Source organism: Mesoplodon bidens (genome assembly GCF_964165515.1).
Source record: "Mesoplodon bidens genome assembly, chromosome: 20".
NCBI lineage: Eukaryota > Metazoa > Chordata > Mammalia > Artiodactyla > Ziphiidae > Mesoplodon > Mesoplodon bidens.
This window is the reverse complement of record NC_138181.1, coordinates 23211824-23236602: the sequence shown is the minus strand read 5'-3', so window position 1 is coordinate 23236602 and position 24779 is coordinate 23211824. Positions and strand designations below refer to the sequence as shown.

Genomic DNA, 24779 nt, shown 5'->3' with positions numbered 1-24779 from the left:
TCTTGCTGTGATTTATGTCAGAGAGTGTTCTCCCTATGACTTCCTCTAAGGGTTTGATAGTATCTAGTCTTACATTTAGGTCTGTAATCCGTTTTGAGTTGATTTTTGTGTATGGTGTTAGAGAGTGTTCTAATTTCATTCTTATTTCCTCTTTATGTATGTGTCAGGACCAGCATAACTCCCTGATCATATTAGGGCAGGCCCCTTTGAAGATCAGGTGGGTTGGGCGGGACACCCTGTGCTACCATCTCACTAAAAGGACCATCACCTCTGGACAAGTCACAGCACAGCTGATTCCAAGATCCCTTTGTGGCTCCTCCAAACAACCTTGGTTCCCGAATGGTGCCTGGCTTCCGCATGCCTTCCTCTCCTGGTCCTCGGTACTGTTTGGGTCTCTGCTCCCTTGCTCATACCTCTACCCACTCCAGCACCCCACCATCACCACCGTCCTGAGCTGGGACACCTCCCATGTACTGACTGGCGGGCTCTTCCTACCTTCCTCAGAGCCAGGCCAGGAGCCCTCTGCCACCCACCCATCTAGTGTCTCCTGAACCCATCGGGTTCCAGGAGAAATCTCATGGATACCGATTATCTGTGCATTCTTTACCCTCAAAAATACCAGTCTCAGCCAGAGACAGGGATGCCCTAAAAGAATCCGTTTGCTCATTCAGCATATGTTTATTGTGTACCTCCTGGAGCGGGACTAAGTAGCTTATAAGATAGCTATTGTCCCTGGAATTCCTGAACTGATTGTCCCAGAAAGACATAGACATGGAAACAGGCAGTTATATAATAGAGCAGAGGTGTATGGGGGGAGGAACAGGGCTCCACAGGTGTTCAGAGTAGGTCAAGATTTTTAAATCCCTTAGAATTTTACAAAGGTAAATTGACTTTGATTTGCTTAGTTTCATTCATGTCTTCTTATTCTCCAGTTTATGGCATTTTTTTTTTCACGTTTTATAGTGAGCTCAAGTGGAGCTGGGGCAGTTCATTCAACATTTTTGAACCAAAAAACAAAACTTGTTTCCTTAAAATACCTAGCTGTTTCAAGCAAGAATATTTTGATCATAAAAAAAAAATGCTGAAAAAAAATGATGAAATGGTTTTAGTCTAAAAAGCTCTTTTCACCAGCCTGCTGCATTTAGTATCCTTGGTAAAAGCACATGTAAAAAACAAAGTTCCTAAGTGTGCTAGTTATGTTATTGAATAAAAACTGTAAAAAAAAATTTTTTTAACACAACTCATTGTACTTTATGCTTTAAATATCCAGTATAGATCCTGGAGAAAAATAAATACTTCAGTAGAACTGGAGATATTTTGTGTAGGTGAAGAAAGGGCTGACAGTGAGAAAGGAGAAAATGTAAGAAAAGGCAAACTAAGAAAAGGAAAAATGTGGGATTCCATGTTAGTTTTGAATGTCTCTCTGTTAATCAACAGATTGAATTCTCTCAACTCTCCTTTCCTTCAAGGTTTAACACATAGTCCCAGGATTCACAACATTAAGGTTCTAGTAGAATTCTCAGTAGTGTCCCTAGGTGTGTCTCCCCACTTCCATTCATTCCCCAGTGAAATGGGCATCGTATTGCCTACCCCACTGGATTGTTGTGAGGGTCACATAAGATATTGTGTGTACGCAGATGCTCTGTAATACTATAAAGTGCTTTACACTCATAAGGCATAGTTCTCAGTGGTCGTGGTCTCTCCGAACTGGAGCTGCTCTTCCTCGCTGGTATAATGCAGACATTTAAAATCTGTAATCTGGACAGGAGTGAAAGCCAAATGAAAATGCAAGAAGCTAAATAAATGCCATGGACAAAAAGAGGTGCTGGAGAATCAGATAAGATTTTACATTAGATAGAGCAGCACAAGTGTGACCAGATCACAAATCAATGAGTCTGAGCCAAGCAAAAGAGCATAAGTTATAAATAAAAGGAGTGACTAAACAGAGTGCACGCCAGAGGCCAGAAGCTGTCAACAGAGGTCAGGACAAAATGTCAGGCTAATAAAACGGGAGTTCCAGGCTCTGAGGAGCAAAGTATGAGCCCAAGACGCTGCTGATGAAAAAGCTCTGAGAAGTGTTGAAACAAATTAGAGTTGTCAGTGGTACTCTGGGTCTGTGCCGACTTGACACCAAAGTCTCCAGGAAAAAAAGGGGCAGAGAGGAATCAGATCATCCTCAGTAGTAGCAAACTGGCCAGTAGCAAACTGGCCAGTTAAAGCAAACATCTGAAGAGGAGTTGGATCTCTTTGCCTGTGGTTTAATTGGATAGGACTTCCTACCCCATTCTGTACGGGGGGACAGGCTCCCATTCTGTACCTGGGAGCCCTCTTCTTCTCCAGCAGTACTTGGTCCACACTTGCCACTGATGGCCCTGATCCCAGGGACCCTGGGAGACAATGCCAGGGGATTCGGTTCACCAGTTTTCTGGCACCCCAGACTGCAAAGGGATTCTTAAGTGTGTCAAATACGAACCTAAACTTTCCAAATTAGGGGAGAAAGGGTTTTTTCTTTAGACAAAAGTAGAGGCTGAAATGCCCAGTTCAGATGCACAAATTACCCCAAATTTAATAACGTATAATAAAGAGAAAACCAGTCTGCACCAAGTTCTAAAGCTTGTCCTAATAGTTTGCTGTGTTCTCACCCTAACTTAAAAGTGTTTGTGTTTCAAGCAGACAGACTTGCGGCCATACAATGAAACACTCTGTGTTAGGTTATGTCCTCAACATGCCAATTACTAATGTGTCATTTGTTAGTGTTTTCTACTGTGCTTTTTACCCAATAAGATTGTAATTAGGATGTGAATTTAGAGGAAATGTCTTATTTTGAAACTCATACAATGATACGAAATATCTGTATGTCTTTCATTTGATTTCTGCTGAGGACTCAGCCCAACCTTAAATGAATTCTGGTCTTTCTCCAAGCATTCAGTTGACCAAAGTAGAGGCTTCTCTTCCAAACATGAAATAAGTATAATAATGAGCTTTTAGAAAATATTTACTCTCTAATGCAGGGGCTTTAGTGTGTTATCTCATCTGATCTTCAGAAGAGCCTTTGAGGTAAGTCCTATCATCATTTCCATTTTATGGATTAGAAACTGAAGCTCACCACTGAGTGGTAGAACAGAATCACAGAGCCTGGTGTATTAATTTCCAAAGTCCCTATTTGTAGCTGTGACTCCATTCAACACTCCCACAACTAGCTTTATATTTTTTTATATATAAATACCACAAATATGTCATACGGAAGGTGTGGAGAGAGAAAGAAGGAAGGGAGAGAAAGAGATTTATAAAGAGCAATTTGGTTTTCTAGAATGAGCCTCATCATTGAAAGACCTTAACATAAGAGTTCTTACAATATGAACTCCATTAGGTCAAATTCCCAAAAAATATTCTCAATTAATCTCTGTTAGTTTATGTTTCTTCCTTCCTATCCCATTCCAGCCATTGCCTCCAGTCTCTTCCCCCAAGTATATTAACTCAGAAACATAGTCTTTCTAGAATGCTTACCTAGCCTCCATTATTGTATTGAGAATTACTCATATGCACAAGGGGAAGAAGCTACCTGCTAATATTCTATCTCTATTTCAGTAACTGGCTCAATTTGAACATTTTTTTTTCAGTATAATGTGGTTACTTTGATGTCCTCTTCTTTTATTGTGTCTCTTGTTTAACCACACTGTCCTTTTCTCAGTAGCCCACCTAGGCTTCAGCAGAGCAGAGTGTACCTGAGCAGTGATGTCTCCAGCTAACTTAGATGCTCATTCTTGACACTTATGTGCTGTTTCAAGCTTTATATGATTCCATAAATGGGCACTAAAAACATATAGTATTCCATTAACACAATGCATGTGTTCCCTTGTAGTATGTGTAACTAATATGTCTTGTAAATTGAAATAGAGATTTAAATCAGCAATGAATCCAGTGGTTAGCACTGGTCCTGTTTAGGAGTTATCCCAGCTGACTTACAGCCTGACTCTCACCAGAACTAATGAGATGGAAAAAAAAAAAAAAACATCAATACGGTTCCAGCCAGGTCCTTTGCATTAGCAAAATTTGAAATTCCTTCAGTTATGTGCTGGAGTTCAGATAGAGTAGAGAGACCCAACAGGCCACTTCCACACCTCCACGACCTCAGAGGACCAAATGGCTTTCTTCAGAGAACCAGGTCCTGGCTTCCTGTTCTGCAGTACATGTAGTCTTACACTAATACAAGATTGTTTCTTTTGTTCCAATTCAAGCACTTTCCAAATATAGGTTATAGGTTCCAGCCTTTTTTTTGGCCGCACCAGGTGACTTGTGGGAGCTTAGTTCCCTGACCAGGGATTGAACCCGGGCCCTCGGCAGTGAGTGCATGGAGTCCTAACCACTGGACCACCAAAGTATTCCCAGTTCACAACCTATCATTTGCTCCCTTAACCTGGCTTCTCTGGCCATGCATTGCCCTACAATGTGAGTCTCAAGACGAGATTCCCTAGAACAACACAGTTACTTGCTTGCGCATGAAGTGTCCCAGAAATATCTCCCACTGTGGCTTAACCTACAGATCCTGACCCTTTCCTGGGGTACTACAGTTATTCTCATCCCCTGCTTCACCTGAATTGTCACTCATATCCTGCTTAATCCACTGCGAAGTAAGAACTTTTAAGTTATAATTGATTCACTCAATATCATCTGAGGTTTAGTACAGTTTTTTTTTTTGATGCAGCACATTCTCAGTCTTTTAATTATTCAATCGCTGAACTACAGGTGTTCAGTGTCATCATTGTTAGCTTTGCTAAGTCACTAATTTCCAGTGTAACCAAATGTCTACTACCCAGCTATTCTGCAGTCCTCAAATCTTGGGGGTTAGTTCTTTAATACTGAAATAAAATTGTTTGAGCACCAACCTCACATTCTAAGGCAATTCCAGTGCCTCCTGTCTGAAGTAGATTGACGAAAATACAGAAAAATTATATTCCCCATGTCTCCTCATTCAAATCCCTGCCACAGCTGTGATAGTGGGTTTAATAGGGTTTCTAGAAATTCAGGTGCTCTTGAAACCTCAGGATGCGACCTTATTTGGAAGTAGGGTCTTTGCAGGTGTAGTTAGGCTAAGATGAGGTCATGTTGGATTCAGGTGGGCCCTAAAGCTAACAACTGGTGTTTTTATAAGAGGAGGCCACAGAGACATGGTGAAAAGCTGGAGACAGAGGCAGGGATTAGAGGGATTCGGTTACAAGCCAAGGAACACTGAGACCGGCTGGAGTCATGAGAACCTAAGACAAGGCAAGGAAGGATTTCTCCCCAGAGCCTTTGAAGAGAAAACAGCCCTGCGGACATCTTGATTTCAGACTTCTGACCTCCAGAACTGTGAGAATAAATTTCTGTTGTTTTAAGCTGCACAAATTGTGACCATTTAATATCGTAGCCCTAGGAAACTCACACGCCTATGCATCTGTGATCGCTCCTTTACCCCCATGTCACTCATTCCAACACTGAGCACCACACCTCTCCCTTCATTTGAGGATGTTCCCTAGCTCCACCTGGGGATCTAAGAGAATTTTACTGACAGCTTATTCGTAACAGGAAAATGTGAGCAGAAGAGTCTACAACTTTCAAGTTGAACCTTAGACTTTACTGTGTCGAAATTCCTGGCTAGATTAGACTCCATATTTTCCTCACTGGCCACCCTCAGTCTCTCCCCTGCCATCAAAATACTTTGCACACATGCTCCACTGAAATCTCCCTCTGGTTTCTCCTCTTTACCCCGTTTGGGGACTTCCAGAATACTTGTTTTCTTTGACTTCTGGAGTAAGATTCAAAATCTGTTAAATTATTTTTCCAAGAAATTCAACCTATTTCTCCAAACATCTGATATCCAGTGTAAAAAGATAATAATCAGTCAATCTAAAAAAGAAATGGAAAATTTTATTCGGGCCAAATTTGAGGATTATAACTCAGCAACAACATCTCAGGTCTGAGAACTGTTCCGCCCATTAAAAGTCAAGGCATAGTTATATAAGTTTTCTGAGGTGGAGGGCTGTACATCAAATGATGTATTATTGACAGTTTACATAATCCAGATCTAAGGGTCATCGTGGTAAGTCATTTGATCCCGTACACGATCAAGAAGGAATGCTATCTTTGAAGGAGTTGTCTTGCTAATGCTAGGAGAATGTTGTTCTTTATGGTTGAGCAGGTATTTCTGCTGATGGGGGAGGTCTGGTTGATGCATAAGGCAGATACACAATGCACAGTAGAAGGGAGAGTGGAATCCAAAGGGCAGAGGAAATTTTTTTGTGTTTAAATTTTTCTTGTCTTGCCATAAAATGAGTTTTATTTCACACCAGGATGTGCCTTTCATAGCTAAATACCTCATTAAGCTAATTATCTTAAATTAAAAAATCAGTTCCCTTTCTAGAGGAATTTTGCCATATTGCAAGGACTTCTGGGTCAACTTACAACCAGACTTTAAAAAAAAAATGTTTGTTACATTTGAAACTCAAATATAATAATTACTATTGAGTAGTAAATTTAACCCTAAATCCTAATTCCAATAAATGATACAAAAAAAAGAAAGCATGACCATGAGGTAAACAATGTGATAGTAATTGAAATGAAATGGCTACACTCCTCAAAAGTCATTTTACATTTTAACCACAGTTCTTTACTTCCACTCAAGTAGCAGTGATGGACACAATGCAAAGACACCCCATAGTCCACATTCTTCCTGACTTCGCTTTTCAAATTAAAATTTTGTCTACTAGAGCTTGTTGCAAGAAAGAAAGTGGGGCACGAGAGGATGGTCACGTCCCAGGTTTCGCGTGAGTCCCTGGGACTACCACCAAGTGTGGGTTCTTGGCTTTGTGCAGGAAAGAATGCAAGAGCAAGCCATAGTAAAGTAAAAGAAGTTTTATTCAGGGAGATACACACTGCATAGACAGGGTATGGGGCATCTCAGAAGTCAAGAGTCCCCAAAATATGGGTGGTTAGTTTTTATAGGCTGGGCAATTTCATAGGCTAATGAGTGGGAGGATTATTCCAACTGTTTTGGGGACGGAGTGGAGATTTCCAGGAATTGGGTCATTGCCTACTTTTTGGCCTTTTATGGTTGGCCTTTTATGGTTGGCCTCAGAACCGTCATGGTGCCTGTGGGTATGTCATTTAGTATGCTGATGTATTACAATGAGCGTATAATGAGGCTCAAGGTCTAGTGGAAGTCAACTTGTCTGCCATCTTGGACCTAGTTCTAACCAGTTTGTTGTGTCTTCAATGGCTATGTCATTCTTTTAAGGGTTGTGCCCCGACCCCTTCCTGTCTCAAGCATCTTAGATTCATCATATTTTTTCCTAACTTTCAAGAAAAGACTTGTATATGAAGCACTTTTATAATTTATTTTGGGCTCATAGATGGCTCCATCAGTGTCCCCGTGAATATGGGACTTTAAATAAAATAGATTTCTCCTTTAAATAAAATAGATTTCAAATATAAAGAAAAGAAGGAAGAACATTTACAACAAATAGCTAATACATAGTCATGTACACACCACCCGCATTTTAGAGGTGTTGTCCTTTTACCATACGGACTACACATATTTCTCTTTTAAGAAATATCATGTTAACTAGCACAGATGAAGCCCCATTTATGCCTGTCTCCCTTGCTTTTCCAGGTTAAACTTCTATCATGGAATTTACATGTTTCTTTCTATTCATGTTTTTATATATTTACTACATATGTATGTTTGCATAGATGATAGATGGTATTATTTTTTGTGTTTTATATAAATGACATTATACTATATCTCTCATTCTGAGCTTGTTCTTTCCCTCAATTTTATGAATTTCAGCTTAACTTGAATCAGAGACCCTTTAAAACAGTAAGGACATTAGTGACTATCTGGCCACCACTTATTTTAATTAAATTAATCTTAGTTTTAAAAATAATATAATTTCAGAAAATAAGAAAAACATTTTATATTCGATTTCTGTCCCCTCTACAAAATTACTGTCAATATGCTTGGATACTTCCTTCTAATCTTTTTATATATCAATATTTTTGGCACATTAAAATGAAACATTAATGTTAATTTAGTCACTTAAATTTTATGTTATCATTTTTCTCTATTTTCTGTATGATTCTTTTGACAGGAATGTTTAATGAGTCTAAAACTATCCATCTAATGTATACTATAATTAATTTAGCTATTCCTCTATTCCAAGATATTTAATATATGTTTTGCTTCCTCCTTTAAAAATAAGCCTTCAATAAACAAAACAATAATAACTAGTGAACTTGTTAACTTTCACTATATTTGAAGTTATTTTCTCAGATTAGATTAGAAAACCTTTGTAAATTATCTATTATTTATTTTTTGTCTGGTATCTCATAAAAATATGAATGAGCTATTTGTGTAATAAATATTTTATATATTTTAATATTACACACAGACTTTTAAAAATATATAGAAATTATCAGTACTCTACTCTTTCCTCCAAATCTAGGGAATAAGAATAGTAAGGTTGCCTTTAGAAAGTTAAACTGCAGTGAATCAAAGCAGAGATATGTCAAACCACCTAACCTGATGGAATATATTAACATATATAAAGAAAATTGTGTTAAGCAAAGAGCACTGGCCAAACCCAGAGGCAAAATCTCATAGCTATGTCTCATTGTAAATTAATAAATTAATTAAACGAATAATTCACTGATTGTGATTTGACTTCTTGTGCAGATTGCCCACAGAGAGAAAATGGCCTTGCCGAGTAGTTAAAAATATTCCCGTTTTTGAGGCAATTACCTTTCTGGTTGTAAATTGAATTGACATTTAGTCCCGAGAGTCTGTTTAACATTAGTCTGCCACTAAGAGAGAAATCCTCTAAACCTACAAATAATCAGGTTTTGGAATATGTGAGGTTTCTGAGCAGACCCGTCCACCTTGGGGGGCTCTTCGTGGACAGCCACATAGTTTTTTCCTATAATAGGACTCATGTTTAAATCCACCTTTCCTTCGCAATTTCCTTTACTGCTTCTACACATAGAAACTATATTCTCTCTAGAGACTGGTGACATACTAAATTCTACTTCTTTTCAGTGTTTGATATTTTAAGCATTCGCCAATTTAATCCACTCAGGTAATAGAGATGGCATATCAAGAAGAGGTCAAAATTCATTCACTCATACCATAACTCTTCATCAAGTGACTTCGTCAAGTGATATTTGGTCAGGTATTGAAAAGATAACTGAAAGGACCTCAGTCTGGGAGAGAAAATTACCTAGTTTACGATGCTTTGTAGGGCAGTAGTGCTGTGTGAGCCTGAGAAGGGATACCAATCCAAACTGGGGGCTGAGGGTGAAGAAATGGGAGGTGCCGGTGGTGGGGAGGGGAGGAAAGGGTAGGGGGGATTGAGGAATGAAAGCCTCAGAAATAAAGGAGAGCAAGGCTTATTTGGGAATGTGAGTAATTATATAATTGAACTAAAGGGAGCAAGGAGAGGGGGCGGAGAGATTTTCAAAGGGTTAAACTGGAGAGGTAAGTAGAGATTAATCATGACCTTATTTGTTCCAGGGGTCACACGGCAGGATTTTCCCTACTGAAATCCTCTATTATACTAGTCTTGTGTTTTCAGTTATATCAGGGGTTGGCAAGCTTTTTCAGAAAAGGACCAGCCAGTAAATATTTTTGGTTTGCATGCCAGAAGGTCTCTGTCACACTATTCAACTCTGCTGTGTAGCCTGAAAGCAGCCCTACACAGTATGTAAACTAATGGGCATGGCTGCATTCCACCAAAACTTTATTTACAAAATAGACAGCAAGCTGAGGTTGGCTTAAGGCCATAGTTTACTCATTACTGGTCTCCAAGAGTCTCTTCAAGATTTATCATGTTTGGAAATAACAAAGGTCAAATACACTCACATCTAAAAACAATAGGGTAGGTTTTGTCTATCTGTAACATGTCATCCTACTTGATTAAGATCTCCTGTTTGAGAAGGATAAGTATTAAATGGGAAAGTAGTTAAAAAAATTAATAAGGTGATTAATATCAAGATAATATATTCATTCTAATGCTTTCTCCACAAAATGGAAACCTCAAAATTTTCAAAACTTGTAAAAGTAAAACCTTTACATTTGTACTTCATTTTAAAGAATGAACTATTTAACCTTCAAAATAACCTCAGAAATACTTGAATCTTGAGGGCAGGATACATGCTTTATTCAATAATTTCTGAAACCAAGGAAAATGCCTAGGACAGAGAAGTTGTGTTTAGATGCTTTAACTAAGAGCAAATATCATTTTCTCTTTTTAACAGTTGGAAAATTTGGTCCTAGAAAGGTTGAATAGTTTAATAAGCTCACATAAACAGTGTCAGAGGAATAAGTAAAATCCAGATTATCTAACTCGTGGATTTTTAATTTCAGTTATATTCTACAGTCAGGGATATTAAAAGAACACCAGGCTAAACATAGTATAATGAATATTCATAAATACACGAAGATTATTAAAATGTCTGATGAACCGGGCTTACTGTCTTTGCTCAAAACTCACCTTTGACAAGGAAATGCCTCTCCCCTCCCCCCATTCCAGGAATGGCATGTGAATGTAACTGACCCTGTCTTTGGCCCAAGCTGTTTAGTCCATAGATGGGCATCTCGCCCAAACTAGGTCATAGGAGGACTTCCTTGGATATTTTAGAACTGTCTCTGAGAAAGAGACTGTAAAATATAAATTTAGGAGTTGTTAACAGACATGTTCACTGGGGAACAAAGATGTCCAGCTTGCAATCAAAGGAAAGAATGAAGCAACTTAACAGAGAGGCTCTTGGATAAAATTTGGAGAGAGAATCCTGAGCAGATTCAAGTGTTGATTCAGCTGTTCCAGGTGCCTAACTTAAACCCTGTATCTCAGATTGGGACTTGAACCCACAGTCTTTTAACTGATACCACACACCCGGTCTCAGAACTTAATGAAGCTCAGGTTCTTGATGTCTCATCACAGAAAGAATTCCGTGAGAGACAAAGTGATAGGTAAGAAGTGGATTTATTTAGAGAGAAACGCACTCCACAGACAGAGTGTGGGCCATCTCAGAACGTGAGAGCAGCACCAGGGTACGGGGGTTGTCAGTTTTTATGGGGGGGTGTAATTTCTTAGGCTAATGAGTGGGAGGAGTATTCCAGCTATTTTGGGGAAGGGGTGGGGATTTCCAGGAACTGGGCCACCACCCACTTGTTGACCTTTTATGGTCAGCCTTGGAACTGTCATGGAGCCTGTGGGTGTGTCATTTAGCAGGCTGATGTGTTACAGTGAGCGTATACAGAGGCTCAAGGTCCAGTGGAAGTCTCGTCCGCCATCTCAGACCTAGTTGGTTCTAACCAGTTTATGTCATGTCCTATGGCTATGTCATTCTTTTAAAGGTCGTGTCCTCTGTTTACGATAGCCAGGACATGGAACCAACCTAAATGTCCATCAACAGATGAATGCATAAAGAAGATGTGGCACATATATACAATGGAATATTACTCAGCCATTAAAAGAAACGAAATTGAGTTATTTGTAATGAGGTGGATGGACCTAGAGTCTGTCATACAGAGTAAAGTAAGTCAGAAAGAGAAAAATAAATACTGTATGCTAACGCATATATATGGAATCTAAAAAAGAAATAAATGGTTCTGAAGAACCTAGGGGCAGGACAGGAATAAAGAGGTAGGCATAGAAAATGGACTTGAGGACATGGGGTGGGAGGGCGAAGCTGGGGCAAAGTGAGGGTAGCATCCACATATATACACTACTGAATGTAAAATAGTTGGCTGATGGGAAGTAGCAGCATAGCACAGGGAGATTTATTTTTGACTTCTGTAAAAATAAACATTTGGGAGTGGCACTAGTTACTATTACATGACTCTAATGTTTTAAAACTACACAATCTATTCCTGGATTATTATTTCCTATTTTCTTAGGCATTTACAGTGAATGATTGGGTCACCCTGTATTTTACTTAGTAACTGGAAGTTTGAATACTGCAATAGCAAATTATTTTCCTTTTTAAAAATGTTTTTAATGTTTGTAACTCATGTTTATTAAGTGAGGAAGGGCTTATGCACCTGGACATTATTACATTAATTCAGTATTGAGCACTGAATTATATTTTGGACGAATCAAGAAAATAATTATAATTGTAATACTACATGTTAATACATGTTTGCTTTTCATGTTTCTTAGTTGCTCAGTCAGGCTTGTAGGAAATTGTTTATTTTTTTTACATGTTGTTGGATTACTGTTCCAACAAAATTTACTCAAATTAGAAAACAAAAGTTACTATTTCTTTAGTTAACTGAGTTCTGAAAACCCATACACTAAAACTCCATTTTCACATTACAGAGATATTTCTGTTGTAAGAATTACATCTTGCTTTTTTATATTATGGTGTTCTTCAAACTCGTATTTGAAAAGATATATTTAAATAGAACTGTGTTTATTCATTGGCTTTTCTAATTATTAGAGAATATTTTTATTTTATTTAGCACTAAGTGAATTTTAAAAATTATTTTCTGTCTTTGCCTTTTTCTGTTCTTCAGCCAAATGATTTTTTAACAAATAACTAGAATCGTTCAGGCTGTTTAAAGAAATTTTCTAACTCTAAGTGAAATTTTTTGTGATACTATTTACACACTTTATCTGTTCTTAGGTTCAAAATGTGTATGTTGGTTTTAAAACTGGGAAAGAAACATTTCATATTTATGTAAATCATTGCACATGATCAAAGTTTTATAAAAGTTTACTGTATATATGGCAATTTTGATTACTTGGGCATTGCAGAACAAAATCACTTTGTTGTAAACATGGCATATTTCTTCCCAAAGTTTACTGCTTTAGCGATTTCTCAAAATAAATGAAAATTGTCTGATTTCTATCTCATTAATCCTTTTTCAAAACAAGAAAAACACTTTGGGACAAAATCCAGGGGACTTATATCAAGGAATATCTTTGCTATTTCTAAATTGATTTTGTCATTATAGTTACCTTGTTTTTCTTGGTAAAGAACAGGATGTTTGGTCTATTTTTATGTTTATGATATTATAAAATATCTTCTCCTCAACCTCCTGTATCACTGAAAGTCACTGGATGTATGTTCCAGTTTGTGTGTTAGTGTGTCAAGAAAGCAATCACTTTGTTAAAATTTTTAAAAATAGTATGAAAAATCTCTATAACATTCACAGACTTGTAGCTGTAAAATTTTAAAGTCACTGGAACAAAATCATTGCAGTGTTTTCATAGATGTAACTTATAAAAAAGAAAGAGTAGATTTACTCTTCAGATCTGACCAATATGTACAATGTTTGCAATTAAACTCTTTACCAATAGGTGGTGCTAGAAAGTTTAATATTTATTCCAGTAATTGAACTTACTGGAAAAATGTGCTCAAATGCTTTTTTTTAAAAAAAAGCATACAGCAATATGTACATATATGTAAAATTAAGCCCTGCTTGTTTCTGTGACAGCACCGTCTAAGAAAGTTCGACTGGTTGGTGGTAGCGGCCCTCACGAAGGCAGAGTGGAAATTTTCCATGATGGCCAGTGGGGTACAGTTTGTGACGACCGCTGGGAATTGCGTGGAGGACAGGTCATCTGTAGGAGTTTGGGATACCAAGGTGCTCGAAATGTGCATAAGGGAGCTTATTTTGGACAAGGTAATTTCTTTTTTCTTTAATGAAATGTAGGCATTCTCCAGTATGTACAGTCAAGTAGAGACAGGAACATATAGAATAGGAAGTAGGATTCTTTTTTTAAGGCCTTTCCTAGAAAGTAGAAATGAAAAGATAGAGATTTTAAAAAAGATGCTCTCAGACAACATCTAATGTCTAAATTTCATTTAGACTCAATCGGTTAGTTGGACAATAGAGAAAATATGGAAAATTACTGGTAAAGCTGAACAACAGGAACCAGTGAATTGTATAGACAAGGCATGACTTCCTGGGAAACTCATTTACATATCTGGGTCTTGTGGGCAGCTGGGCAATTCCACGTGCTCCCTCATTCTCTCTTCTGTGGAACTGAAGGGTGCGTGGTGGGTACCAGCTTCTGCATTTACTTCCCAAACCTTAGTGCATGATGGAGCACCTATATTCTGAAAGGACAGTGAAAAACCATGAAAGAGAAAGAGGCGATTTTACGGGTTCTCTATGCCTCCTAATTGTGACTTCTACTTTAAGAAACTCGATGAGAAATAAGGTTACTTTCCCCTCCATTTGAGGTCGAATTGAATAATTTTTTTGCTGCATGTATATCTGTGTATTTTCATCTGGATGACTCAGTAACTTGTTCTATGAATGTATTGAAAGAGCTAGGAAGAAAATTTGCTGGGGACAAAATGTTTGAATGTTTACCCATGATATTTTTATTACCTCATTTTTTTTTCTAAATTGGCACCTAATAATAGGTTTTATGTATAATTAAACATATATAAGTGCTTCAATTCTGAAGGACAGATTAGAAAGAAATAGCCATATATAGGTAAACTAGAACTTTAAAGTCAGTATTTCCTCTTTATTCTACTGTCCATATGTGATAGATAATTGGTATCTCTGAAGTTCATGTTGACCAAAAAAAAAAAGATTTGACCATCTTGATTTTGTGTTATTCTTCTAGATAGATATGGGCAATAGGAAATTGTATGCAAAATAATAGAGATAAAATAGCAGTATTACCAGATAATCTTGTGTATGATGATAAAATAGTGGAGTATGTCAAATTATCATGTCAAAAGACTAAACAAGATAAGACAGACTTCTTAAATTCATAAAATAGATTGTTAAGTACTATTATGCTACAGTTTATTGGGTAATAACTATGTGTCAGGCATTGTGCTAAACACGTAAATAGTATTAATAATAGATCACAATTATATCCTTTATTCCTTTACAAAAAGAATTCATTTTATCAAATTTAAGAGATGAATTTTAGCAGGGATCCAGGTTTTAAAGTCTTTAGAGACCAGAAACTTGATTTAATTCATAAAGAGGCTAAGCACAAGACAGAAGAGAGTGATGATGTTGAAAGTTTCTGCACCCACGTTCAAGCCCCCGGCTGTCAGTTTTTAATTTGTGCCTTAGAGTTTTGAATAGAAGAAACAAAGGGAATAGAAAATATCCATAATTTGCCATCATCCAATAGATCTTTGGAATTTCCAAATTTTCCATTTCTACTACACTTTCAGAACTTCTTCCCCATCTTGAAAAGTGTCGGACCAAAATCATCCTTGCACCTGTAAAATTTACCTCCTAAATGAATTGTTTTAAACAGCAATAAGCTGGATTTTTTTCCCCCCACAGAAGGGGAAAAGAAAAAAATCCCTAACTCTTAGTCACTAGAAAATCAAATGAATCAGTGAATTGCTTAGGAAGACTAAACTGCCAATCTGAGTTTCTACAATGTTCTATGAGGAAATAATCCATTTCTATGGTAACTAAGATCCATAGCATGAAAGGCCATTTATTTAAAATACATAATTGTATAAAACATTTCAAATACTATCTGTGGTGGGAAAGTGAATAGGACATTATATGCCAGCTCTGTTCTTTTTACGAATATGAAGCCTTGTCATAGATTTCAAAGCTGTTCTTCCATTGAGGTTCTAAACCTAGATGGTAAACACACAATTGGAGACTATTATCTTAAGATTCCATTAACTTGCAGGCCTAGTCTCACAAGTAAAATATTCTTTTCCCCACAGCTTTTATTCATTCTTGCTTATACCTCTAGGGATTTCTAGTCTAAAGCACTAGTAAGAAAGGAATAAAATACATATTCTGAAATACTGGCCAAAAAAAAAGAAAGCTCATTATTTATATAAGAAACAATAGAGTTTAGTCTCATGTGAAATGAGTCATTTGGCTATATGGAGACGATTCTCTCAAGTTTTCTTCAGGTAACTGACTACTTCTCTAAGATGAGCATCCATTTTCAGTGAGGCTGTGTATTTATGGTAGCTGGTGGTCCTATACATTAGACTAGAGTTTTATTATAATAAAACAATGAGGTATATCAGAATTTTGTTTTTCCTCTCACATTTTCAAATACCTACCAAAGTGAACTGGAAAGACTAAACGTTTTATAATGTAAACTAAGGAGATAGGAGTTGAAACCTTAGCTCTGATACATCTCAGACTTTCAGTTTCCTTTCCAATAAAATGAGAATAATAATAACCCAGCAGATTTATTTTAATCTGAAATGAGCTGCGTATAGAAAGTGCCCATTAAGAAGCTGGACTCATAGTATTGCTCAAGAGTGACAGAGGTCACTGGTAGCAGCACTGCCAACTGTATAATTACAAGTTTATTTGCCATCCTTGTTAAGTGGTAGAAAAGTCAGATCCGTGTTATACTGTAGAGCGATATTCACGATGTTCCAAGGGTGGTAAAGTTGAATGTGGTTTTTCCCGCAGTACGGAGGTGTGATTTAAGAAGCGTTCTGTGTAACCTTCTCTTCTAATCTTCCCACTCCGCTCCACACACATCCAGCTCTGTTTTAGCTCTCTGCATAGAGTTCAGTCCCCCAAAATTGAAGAATGATGATGAGAATTTTAAAATAATAAAGCAAGATGAGCTGGGAGAAAGAATAGAACTGAGGTGATTTGTTCTGGAGAAAAAGAATCTAAAAAATAAATTTCATGATCTGCTTCATTGTACACTGTATTTTAAGAAACAGGCTTGCATCATAAACTGATGTTGGATTAGTCATGGTAAACCACCTTTTCATGTAAAGCTGTTTCAACGCCTCCTTTTTCCACTCCTCCACCTTAAATTTGCAGTTTTACTCAGGAGGAAAAGAAAAAGTAATTTTGAACGCAGAACAGAGACTGGAAAGGAAACTTAGAAATATGAGTGGAGGGGTAGAGAGAGGAGGAGGAATGCACTAGAGTTTATGTGTCATTCTCATAGGAAAGTAAGAAGAACCAGATTAATACTATATTTTGCATTATTATCAGAATTGAAACAAGAAGAAAAAAGTTTAAATTTATCTCCTTTGTATCTCTCCTCCCATTAAGGAAAGAATACAATTTTCTGGACACAGTTTCCCCCTCTCCTTTTTTTTTTCTTTCTTCTCATTTTAAAATAGCAAACCTGGCTTACCAGAGATAATCCTTATTAGCTTTAAGAACAGTGAGTTTTACAGTTACAAAGAAAATGATTTATAGGAACAAAGCTTAAAGCACACTCCTTTAAATGGGTTCTTTCATCTGGTTGCACCATATGCATAAAGTGGAATGTTCTTTCTTTTTCCTGTGTAGACAAAAAGGTTAAATTAAGGAAGCACTGAGAAGCTTCTGGTGCTTGCTATTGCACGGGGCAGGGAAAGGGGAGGGAGCCTCTTCTCTCCCTATGCAAGCTTCCCAATCTCTCATCCTGGTGATCTCCCTGTAGCAAACTTGGATGAGCTTTGTCAGAGGACAGTGGTAGTCCGGGAATTTGTTCCAGGCATATCTGAGCCTGTCGGCTGATGCTGGAAGTAAGAGCTGGATCTGGAGCAGCTATCCCGTCTTCTCCTAAATTTAAAGGAGTTGGTGCTGAAGCTCTAAACTTAAAAGCAGAAACAAAAGAAAATTCTAAACATAAATGCTATCTTTTATTCATTACCCCTTTCACATTCCATAATCTATTTTCTGAGTGGGGTTTTTAAAAAATTACAAGAATAAACTGAAGGAGATCAAAAATATAACTCTGCATCTCTGAACTATCCATTAGTGATTGGAAGTAAAAACAATCTCAAAGATGAATAAAATATATCAATAGGTCAGAACTCTAATTCTTAGGTACTGCTCCCTGCACACTGAAAGTTTTGAAACATAAATGTTTAGATGTTGAGTATTATGGAACCTGATATAGAGCCGTTATAATAGGGTTCTTAACATGTCTGCTCTGTTACTTATGGTAATAAAGGCAGTAAATACTAAGTATGGAATAATACTGTTTATCAGGTGTTTACTACATGATCTCATTCAGTGCTTACAGTGCCTGTGAGAAATAGATATTACAGCCCCACTTTTCATATAAAATTAAGTAAAGCTGACAGAAGTGTCACAAAACATGCCCCATTTACATAGCTATTGTGGCAGTCGTGGGGAGAGCACTCCACATCCATCCCTCACCCTGTCTCTCCACTGGGCAGACTGTCCTAAGTTCTTTAAGCTTAAGAATTTCATTTCTAAAGAGCTTGCTTCTTCAGAATCTTAGGATCGCAGGATTTTAAAGGGAAATGAAATCTTAGAGCTCTTTCGACCCTCCACCTCTCTATTCTGCATATATAATAAAACAGGGAATATAAGTGGCTTCTCCAGAACCACAAAACTAGAATCCAGAACTATAGTCTAAGTTTACCCATTCTCTATTCTGATTCCCATTTCATTTTTAACATTGATCCAAAAACAAAAACCCAGAATGCTTTTCTCAAAGAAGAAACTGTTGACAAAGCACTTCCCAACTAGATGTCTTAAAGTGATATAAATTCATGTCACCCAACCTTGACTGGATGTAATTAAAATTCATTCAGAGGGCTTCCCTGGTGGCACAGTGATTGAGAGTCTGCCTGCCGATGCAGGGGACACGGGTTCGTGCCCCGGTCCGGGAAGATCCCACATGCCACGGAGCGGCTGGGCCCGTGAGCCATGGCCGCTGAGCCTGCGCGTCCGGAGCCTGTGCTCTGCAACAGGAGAGGCCACAACAGTGGCCACAACAGTGAGAGGTCCGCATACTGCAAAAAAAAAAAAAAATTCATTCGGAGACTTTAACCATTAGTGATTTTTGCTTCTCCACTTATCTATTCAGGAACTAATCTCAAATCTCATCGTGTCACTGTATATCTGGCTAATGTTTGAAATATGATTACTTTTTTTAATAAAAGCAGTGTTACTGAAGATTAAGGAAACTCAAATCCCTCAAAGAAATATCAATATTTGTCTTTTTAAAAGAGAGATTAAGAGGAAATGGTATCATCTGTCAAGCATACTCTTAAGCATCACAAACCAAGCTCATAAAATTCCAGAAGGCATGGCCAACATGGTTATTGTTGTCTGCTTTTGGAAACACAAAATTGGTCAATCTGTCCTCCTTATGCAGCCTTCAAATTGTAAAGGGAATTGTAGATATATAGATGGTTAGGTAGATAGATAAATAGATGATAAACAGGACTAGAGAATAAAAACATTTCTAAAATATATACTTCGATTTTGCATAGGTTTCCACTAGTAGAAAGGATAACTCAGAGGCAAAAAATAACAATGACAGCAGCAAAAATAAATATCCTTGAGTAACAGTTATTACCTAAAGAAATAAAAACATCTCTTTTTTAATCTTTGAGGTGCACATGAAGATAAAATTTTAGGCATTTTATGCTACCTTGGCATTAATTTTTAATGCAGAAAACAATTTGGAAGGAGATGGGACATGAGTATTAAATAATTTTTTTCCTTAGGCTTGATAGTCCCAAATATATTAATATAAAAATAAAACAGCAAATCCTTGAAAATTATTTTTATAACTATCTGGGCTTCTTTGTAGTCAATGAATAGCTCTAAGTTTTAAATGTCATCATGTTCTGTTGCTTGGCCCTATTCTCTCTGTTGTTTTGAGAAAGTCATGCATCCTTTCTGAGTCTCAGTTTATTTACCTGTGAAATGGAAATAAATACCAATATTTTACAAAGTTATTAGAAGTAAATTTTTAAAATTATATGTGAAAAGACCTAACGTGTTCACTGTGTCTGAATCTTTTTCACATAGCATAAGACCAGAGTTACTGAATAATACAATATATTTATCATATCCTTATGTTCTTAGTGAGAAAAGCACTGAAATATGAGTTAGGGGTTCTAAGTACAAGAATCAGCTTTGCCACTAATTACATATGTGACCTCAGTTGCTGCATTTACCTAAAACAGAAGCCTTCACTAGAAGGTCAGTCCAAGAGAGAATGGATTCTGATTTTTGTTCACGCACATAGGCACTCAAAAGAGATTTGTTAAATGACCAAATCTAATAATGCAGGGGATTGCAGTAAATCTTTGATTAAAGGCACTGACACTAGGCAGACCCAGGGTGGGAATACTGGCTCCATTAGGCATTAGCTATGTGACCTTGGGTGGAGTTACTTTTTCTCCCTGATTTTCACTTTCCTCAACAGTAAAACTATTATAGCATTTATTAACTTTTTAAGGTTGTTTGAGAATTCAGTGAGATAACAACTCAAAAGTACTTTGAATATTTTCTGCCCCATAGTAAATTCTTTAAAAAGTGGGCTTAAATGTTCATTGTTATTACTACAGCTTTGGTATTCTAATATTCATGACTTTCTCTATTATGGTTTCTAAAAACTTGTGCTCACATGTAAGCACATTGACTGAATAATATCTATCTTGTGCTTCCCCTGTGGGGATGCCCTCTGGGTACTTCAGACATTGAGAGGATTGTAACCTTTAATTACCTTTTCCTGGATTGTAAAAATTCTGTGCTGCTGAGACATAAATCTGGTGACTAGATCTATAAAATGTAGAGTGAAAGCATCACTGTCCCCTGGGTACAGAAGCCATGGAACCATACTGTTCTCATGCTCCCAAACACAACAGAGCCATGGCTTTCATGGCTTTCACCAGAAGTTTTATACAATTTATAAATGTTCATAAATGCAGTAAATATAATACATAAATGTCCCACTGTTTTTGTTCCTTTACATGTTAAAATGGAAGTAGTTTTATTATTTGTGCAATTGTTATTATTTGCCTATGTTTTTTTAATGAAGGTTTTATTTATTTATTTATTTATTTATTTATTTATTTATTTATTTATTTAGCTGTGTTGGGTCTTCATTGCTGTGCTCAGGCTTTCTCTAGTTGTGGTGAGTGGGGACTGCTCTTCACTGTGCTACACAGGCTTCTCACTGTGGTGGCTTCTCTTGTTGTGGAGCACAGGCTCTAGGCACGCAGGCTTCAGTAGTTGTGGTGCATGGAGTCAGTAGTTTTGATTCGTGGGCTCTAGAGTGCAGAGTCAGTAGGTGTGACACACAGGCTTAGTTGCTCTTCAGCATGTGGGATTTTCCCAGACCAGGGCTCGAGCCCATGTCCCCTGCATTGGCAGGCGGATTCTTAACCACTGAGCCACCAGGGAAGTCCTTGCCTATGTTTTTGAATAGCCCTTTGGAGCAACTTCCAAAAAGTTCAGATAGACTTTATATATTTAAAATAAACACACATACACAAACATGCTCATACATACAGACACAAACAGAAAAGGGACCATGATATGCCTAGCAAGAGCAATTTGGAAACCAAAAAGTATTCCTGGCAAGGTTTCTGACTTTGAGATCATATTCTCCTAATCTTTTCCTTTTTATCTGCCTTAAAATTTCAAGTTGAAAAGTCTTAATACTCTTATAAACATTTCAGAAAACACTTGAGCTGTCCAGGTTACTACTCTTATAATTGGTCAGCCCAAGAAAACCTTTGCTTGTCTAATAGAAACATTGTTTGGATTCTATTGATTTAATTACTATTATATGAAATGAAAAATACAGTATTTCCAGTTACCTTGATAATGTAAACCTAAATATAACTTGTCTTGTATTTGGATACTTCTGGTGAAGGTACAAATTATTCAAAAACTAAGTGAATGAACCTATTTATTTTCTATGTGGAAATCAAAATTTCCTAGTTCTAAGGGTAAATAAAAACATGTCTTCACAGAAAATATCTATATAAACATCCTATTAACTGTTCTTTTAGCTTATAGATTTTTTCTTCTTCAATCCAGCTTCCACATTTCTGCCAAACATACAATTCTAAAGTATAGTTCTGATGATATTTCATTTGGTGACTCACAACATAAAATTCAAAAATGTTTATAGCATGGTCCCAGCTTTCTATTCAACCTTCCCAAAGAATCCTCCTCCCCTCATTAATATACTTTGTGTTTTAGATGCCAGGAGACCATTAACAGTTCTAATACATCAAGCATTTTCATGCTGCCCCCACTATATGGAATGACTTCTTTTCCATACACGGAAAGCCTCCATTTTTTAAGGTTCAGTCAAACGTTATCCACATTGTGATTACAAAATTTCCAATATCTTGGAAATTTATTCATATATTATAGGCACATACTGCTATACAATTATGCACATTATTAACCATGCACATGTTAATTTTTATTTCTTGAACTGACATAATATTTGAAAAATCAGTTAAGAGTAATGAAATTATATGTGCCATTATTTATGCCTCTGTGAAAAACAGGTCTTCATTTAACTTTTAGAACTACATAAAGGTATGTTTCTAAGTCTTGAAGACATTTCTAAATATGCTTTATATAGCTCTTGTGACTGAAAGAGAACCTTTTAACATCATATTGATTCAAATGGAAAAAATGCATTGTTGATTATGCTTACAGTATTAAGATATTTATTTACCATCCACCAGTTTTGCAAAGGTGTTTATTGAAATTTTGCTGCTAAATCATCAGTTTCTTGACAACATGAAATGTTCTTGAAAATTCATTAGGAGGTTTGCAATATTATATGTTTAACAAAACCCAATGAAATCATTCATTTAGAAGTTTTTCAAAGGTTCTGCTCCCAAATGTCTTAAGTATAAAAGAACAAACTTTTATAGTGATACACTTAAAAAAATCTTTAGAGAATATCAGAAAAACATTTCCAAACTTTCGTTTTAAAGTTATCTTTTCCTGCCATGAATTCCTTTCAAAAAAACAGTTGTTTTCTTATTGATTGATAAAATAATGTCCTTATCTTGAAAGTGGCGATTACATTCATTTAGTTAATTGTCTTCTAGGTAGCCTATGCTGACAGGCCGTTTTTCCTTCTAATGTGTCTGAGGAAGAATTCGGACAAAAAGAATAAGTGTTAGCTGTGCCATTTTCTTGTTGTTTGCTTGTGTTTGCACTTAATAATCTATGGTGTTCTTGCAGAATATTTTATAAGCCCTTTACTGATCATATTACTCTTGGTTTAATTAAAAATAGATAACATGTCTGGTAAACCAGACACATGCAAACTGAAATACACTGGAACCTAAGAAAAGAACTCAAGGATTGCTTATGTTCTAGATATGCCTTGTACAGATACATATAGATCATTAAATCATTGCATATATCCATTATTATTAAAGTTTATTTCCTTCCTTATTTTTAAAAATAAAACTATTAAATCATTAGAGGAAACCAATAGTTCTTTAATCTATGATTTCATAGAACTCTGTATGCACCTTTGTTACACCTCTTACTACTTAGTATTTTAGTCGTTTACACAGTGACAGAAAATAAAATTTTCTGGGGCAGAGGGTTAATTTTTGATTCTTAATACAGAGCACAGAACTGGTATATGGATAATGATCAACACATTTTTTCTGTTAAATTGGTGAATAAATTAATGGCTCTGTCCCACTCAAACATAAACACTAAACTATACTTATTAATACAGTTGTATCTGATTTTTGCAGGTACTGGTCCAATATGGCTGAATGAAGTATTTTGTTTTGGGAGAGAATCATCTATTGAAGAGTGTAAAATTAGACAATGGGGTGTGAGAGTCTGTTCACATGCTGAAGATGCCGGGGTCACTTGCAATACATAATGCACCATATTTTCATTCACATTTATGAAATTGCTGAAAAATGATTTTTATTACTTTGCTTCATTAAAATCAGCTTAATGAATATTTAAGAGATTAAGAATTTTGTCCACAGAAAAGGAATATTTAAAAATCAGTGGATAAACATATAAAATACCTTCATAATTACTATATGTCTATATCTGAACCATTCTAACTTCTCTAAGTTTTCAAATGGAATTTTCTAATATAATGACTTACGTATCGAATATATTGAAGTTTAAAACTTCTAGATTACAAATGCTAGTGATAATGGAAACACGTCCCAATCACTGGCTACAATTTATATCTTCACAAGATTACAATTTTTTTCTTCTTTGTAATCTATTTAGTTCATTTTAATGTAATTACTTTCTGAATAATGAGAGAGTTGGAAAGTTTTCTTTTGTGCCAAGTTGGCAAAATCTCCAATCCATACACATTTCTAAAGAAAGAATCTTATCCAGCTCTCAAGATCTCTGTGCAATAACTTAGCTGTTAGATAGCAATGTTCATGATATGTTTTGGCCATGATGAAAAACTCATCATGTTTTACATGCTCATATATTGAGATGGTCATTAATAACGTGGCTAATAGCATGGTCATTAACAATAACATGTTTATTTGACATGGTCATGTATTGACTTTTTTTTTTTAACTGCACTATAAAGTTAGTTGAAAGCAGGACATATGAGAAAAGGCACAGGCACACCATCGCTATATGTGTCCAGCTAATTAGTGGATCAAAAATGTCATTTCCAGCATGGAGCTCAGCTTGCTATGCATTTTAAATTAATATGAGTAATTACTTTGTTACAATTTAGGACACTGCATTTAAAAAGTAAATATATCTACTTACTCCATTTTAACTAATAGCATGCAATGTCTTGAGTGCAGAAGGAAGTTTCAACAACCCTCCTCTGTAGTCTTTCATGAAGTGAGTCAATATTTACAACCAGAGAGAGAGAGAGGCATCTTCAATCCTAAAGGGTTGATGACCCTGAGCATGCCAAAATAGTGCCAAGTTCACCCTGGAACCTGGTGATTGTGCCCTGCTCTCTAGGTGTACAGGCAGAAAGACCAGTGATTGCTATTGAAATTCAACTAAATCTAATCTCAGCCCTGAAAAACATGATTTTCAAGTTTCCTAAGCC

The 24779-nt window shown here is 36.5% G+C and overlaps 1 protein-coding gene across 2 annotated transcripts in view; it reads left to right on the top strand.

Moving 5' to 3' along the window:
* The window catches only part of MSR1 (macrophage scavenger receptor 1), a gene marked incomplete at its 5' end in the record, with an annotated part of 57705 nt that extends 34021 nt beyond the window's left edge, over positions 1–23684 (top strand). The window contains 2 exons of one of the 2 annotated variants that reach the window (XM_081220945.1): positions 13475–13663; positions 23476–23684. In XM_081220945.1, coding sequence (XP_081077071.1) covers positions 13475–13663; positions 23476–23609 — 323 coding nt within the window. In that variant the 3' untranslated portion in view covers positions 23610–23684. Of the gene's footprint in view, positions 1–167; positions 1209–13474; positions 13664–23475 lie in introns of those variants that run through there. The other variant, XM_081220946.1, reaches the window with a different exon arrangement.
* Positions 23685–24779: the final 1095 nt, after the last annotated feature.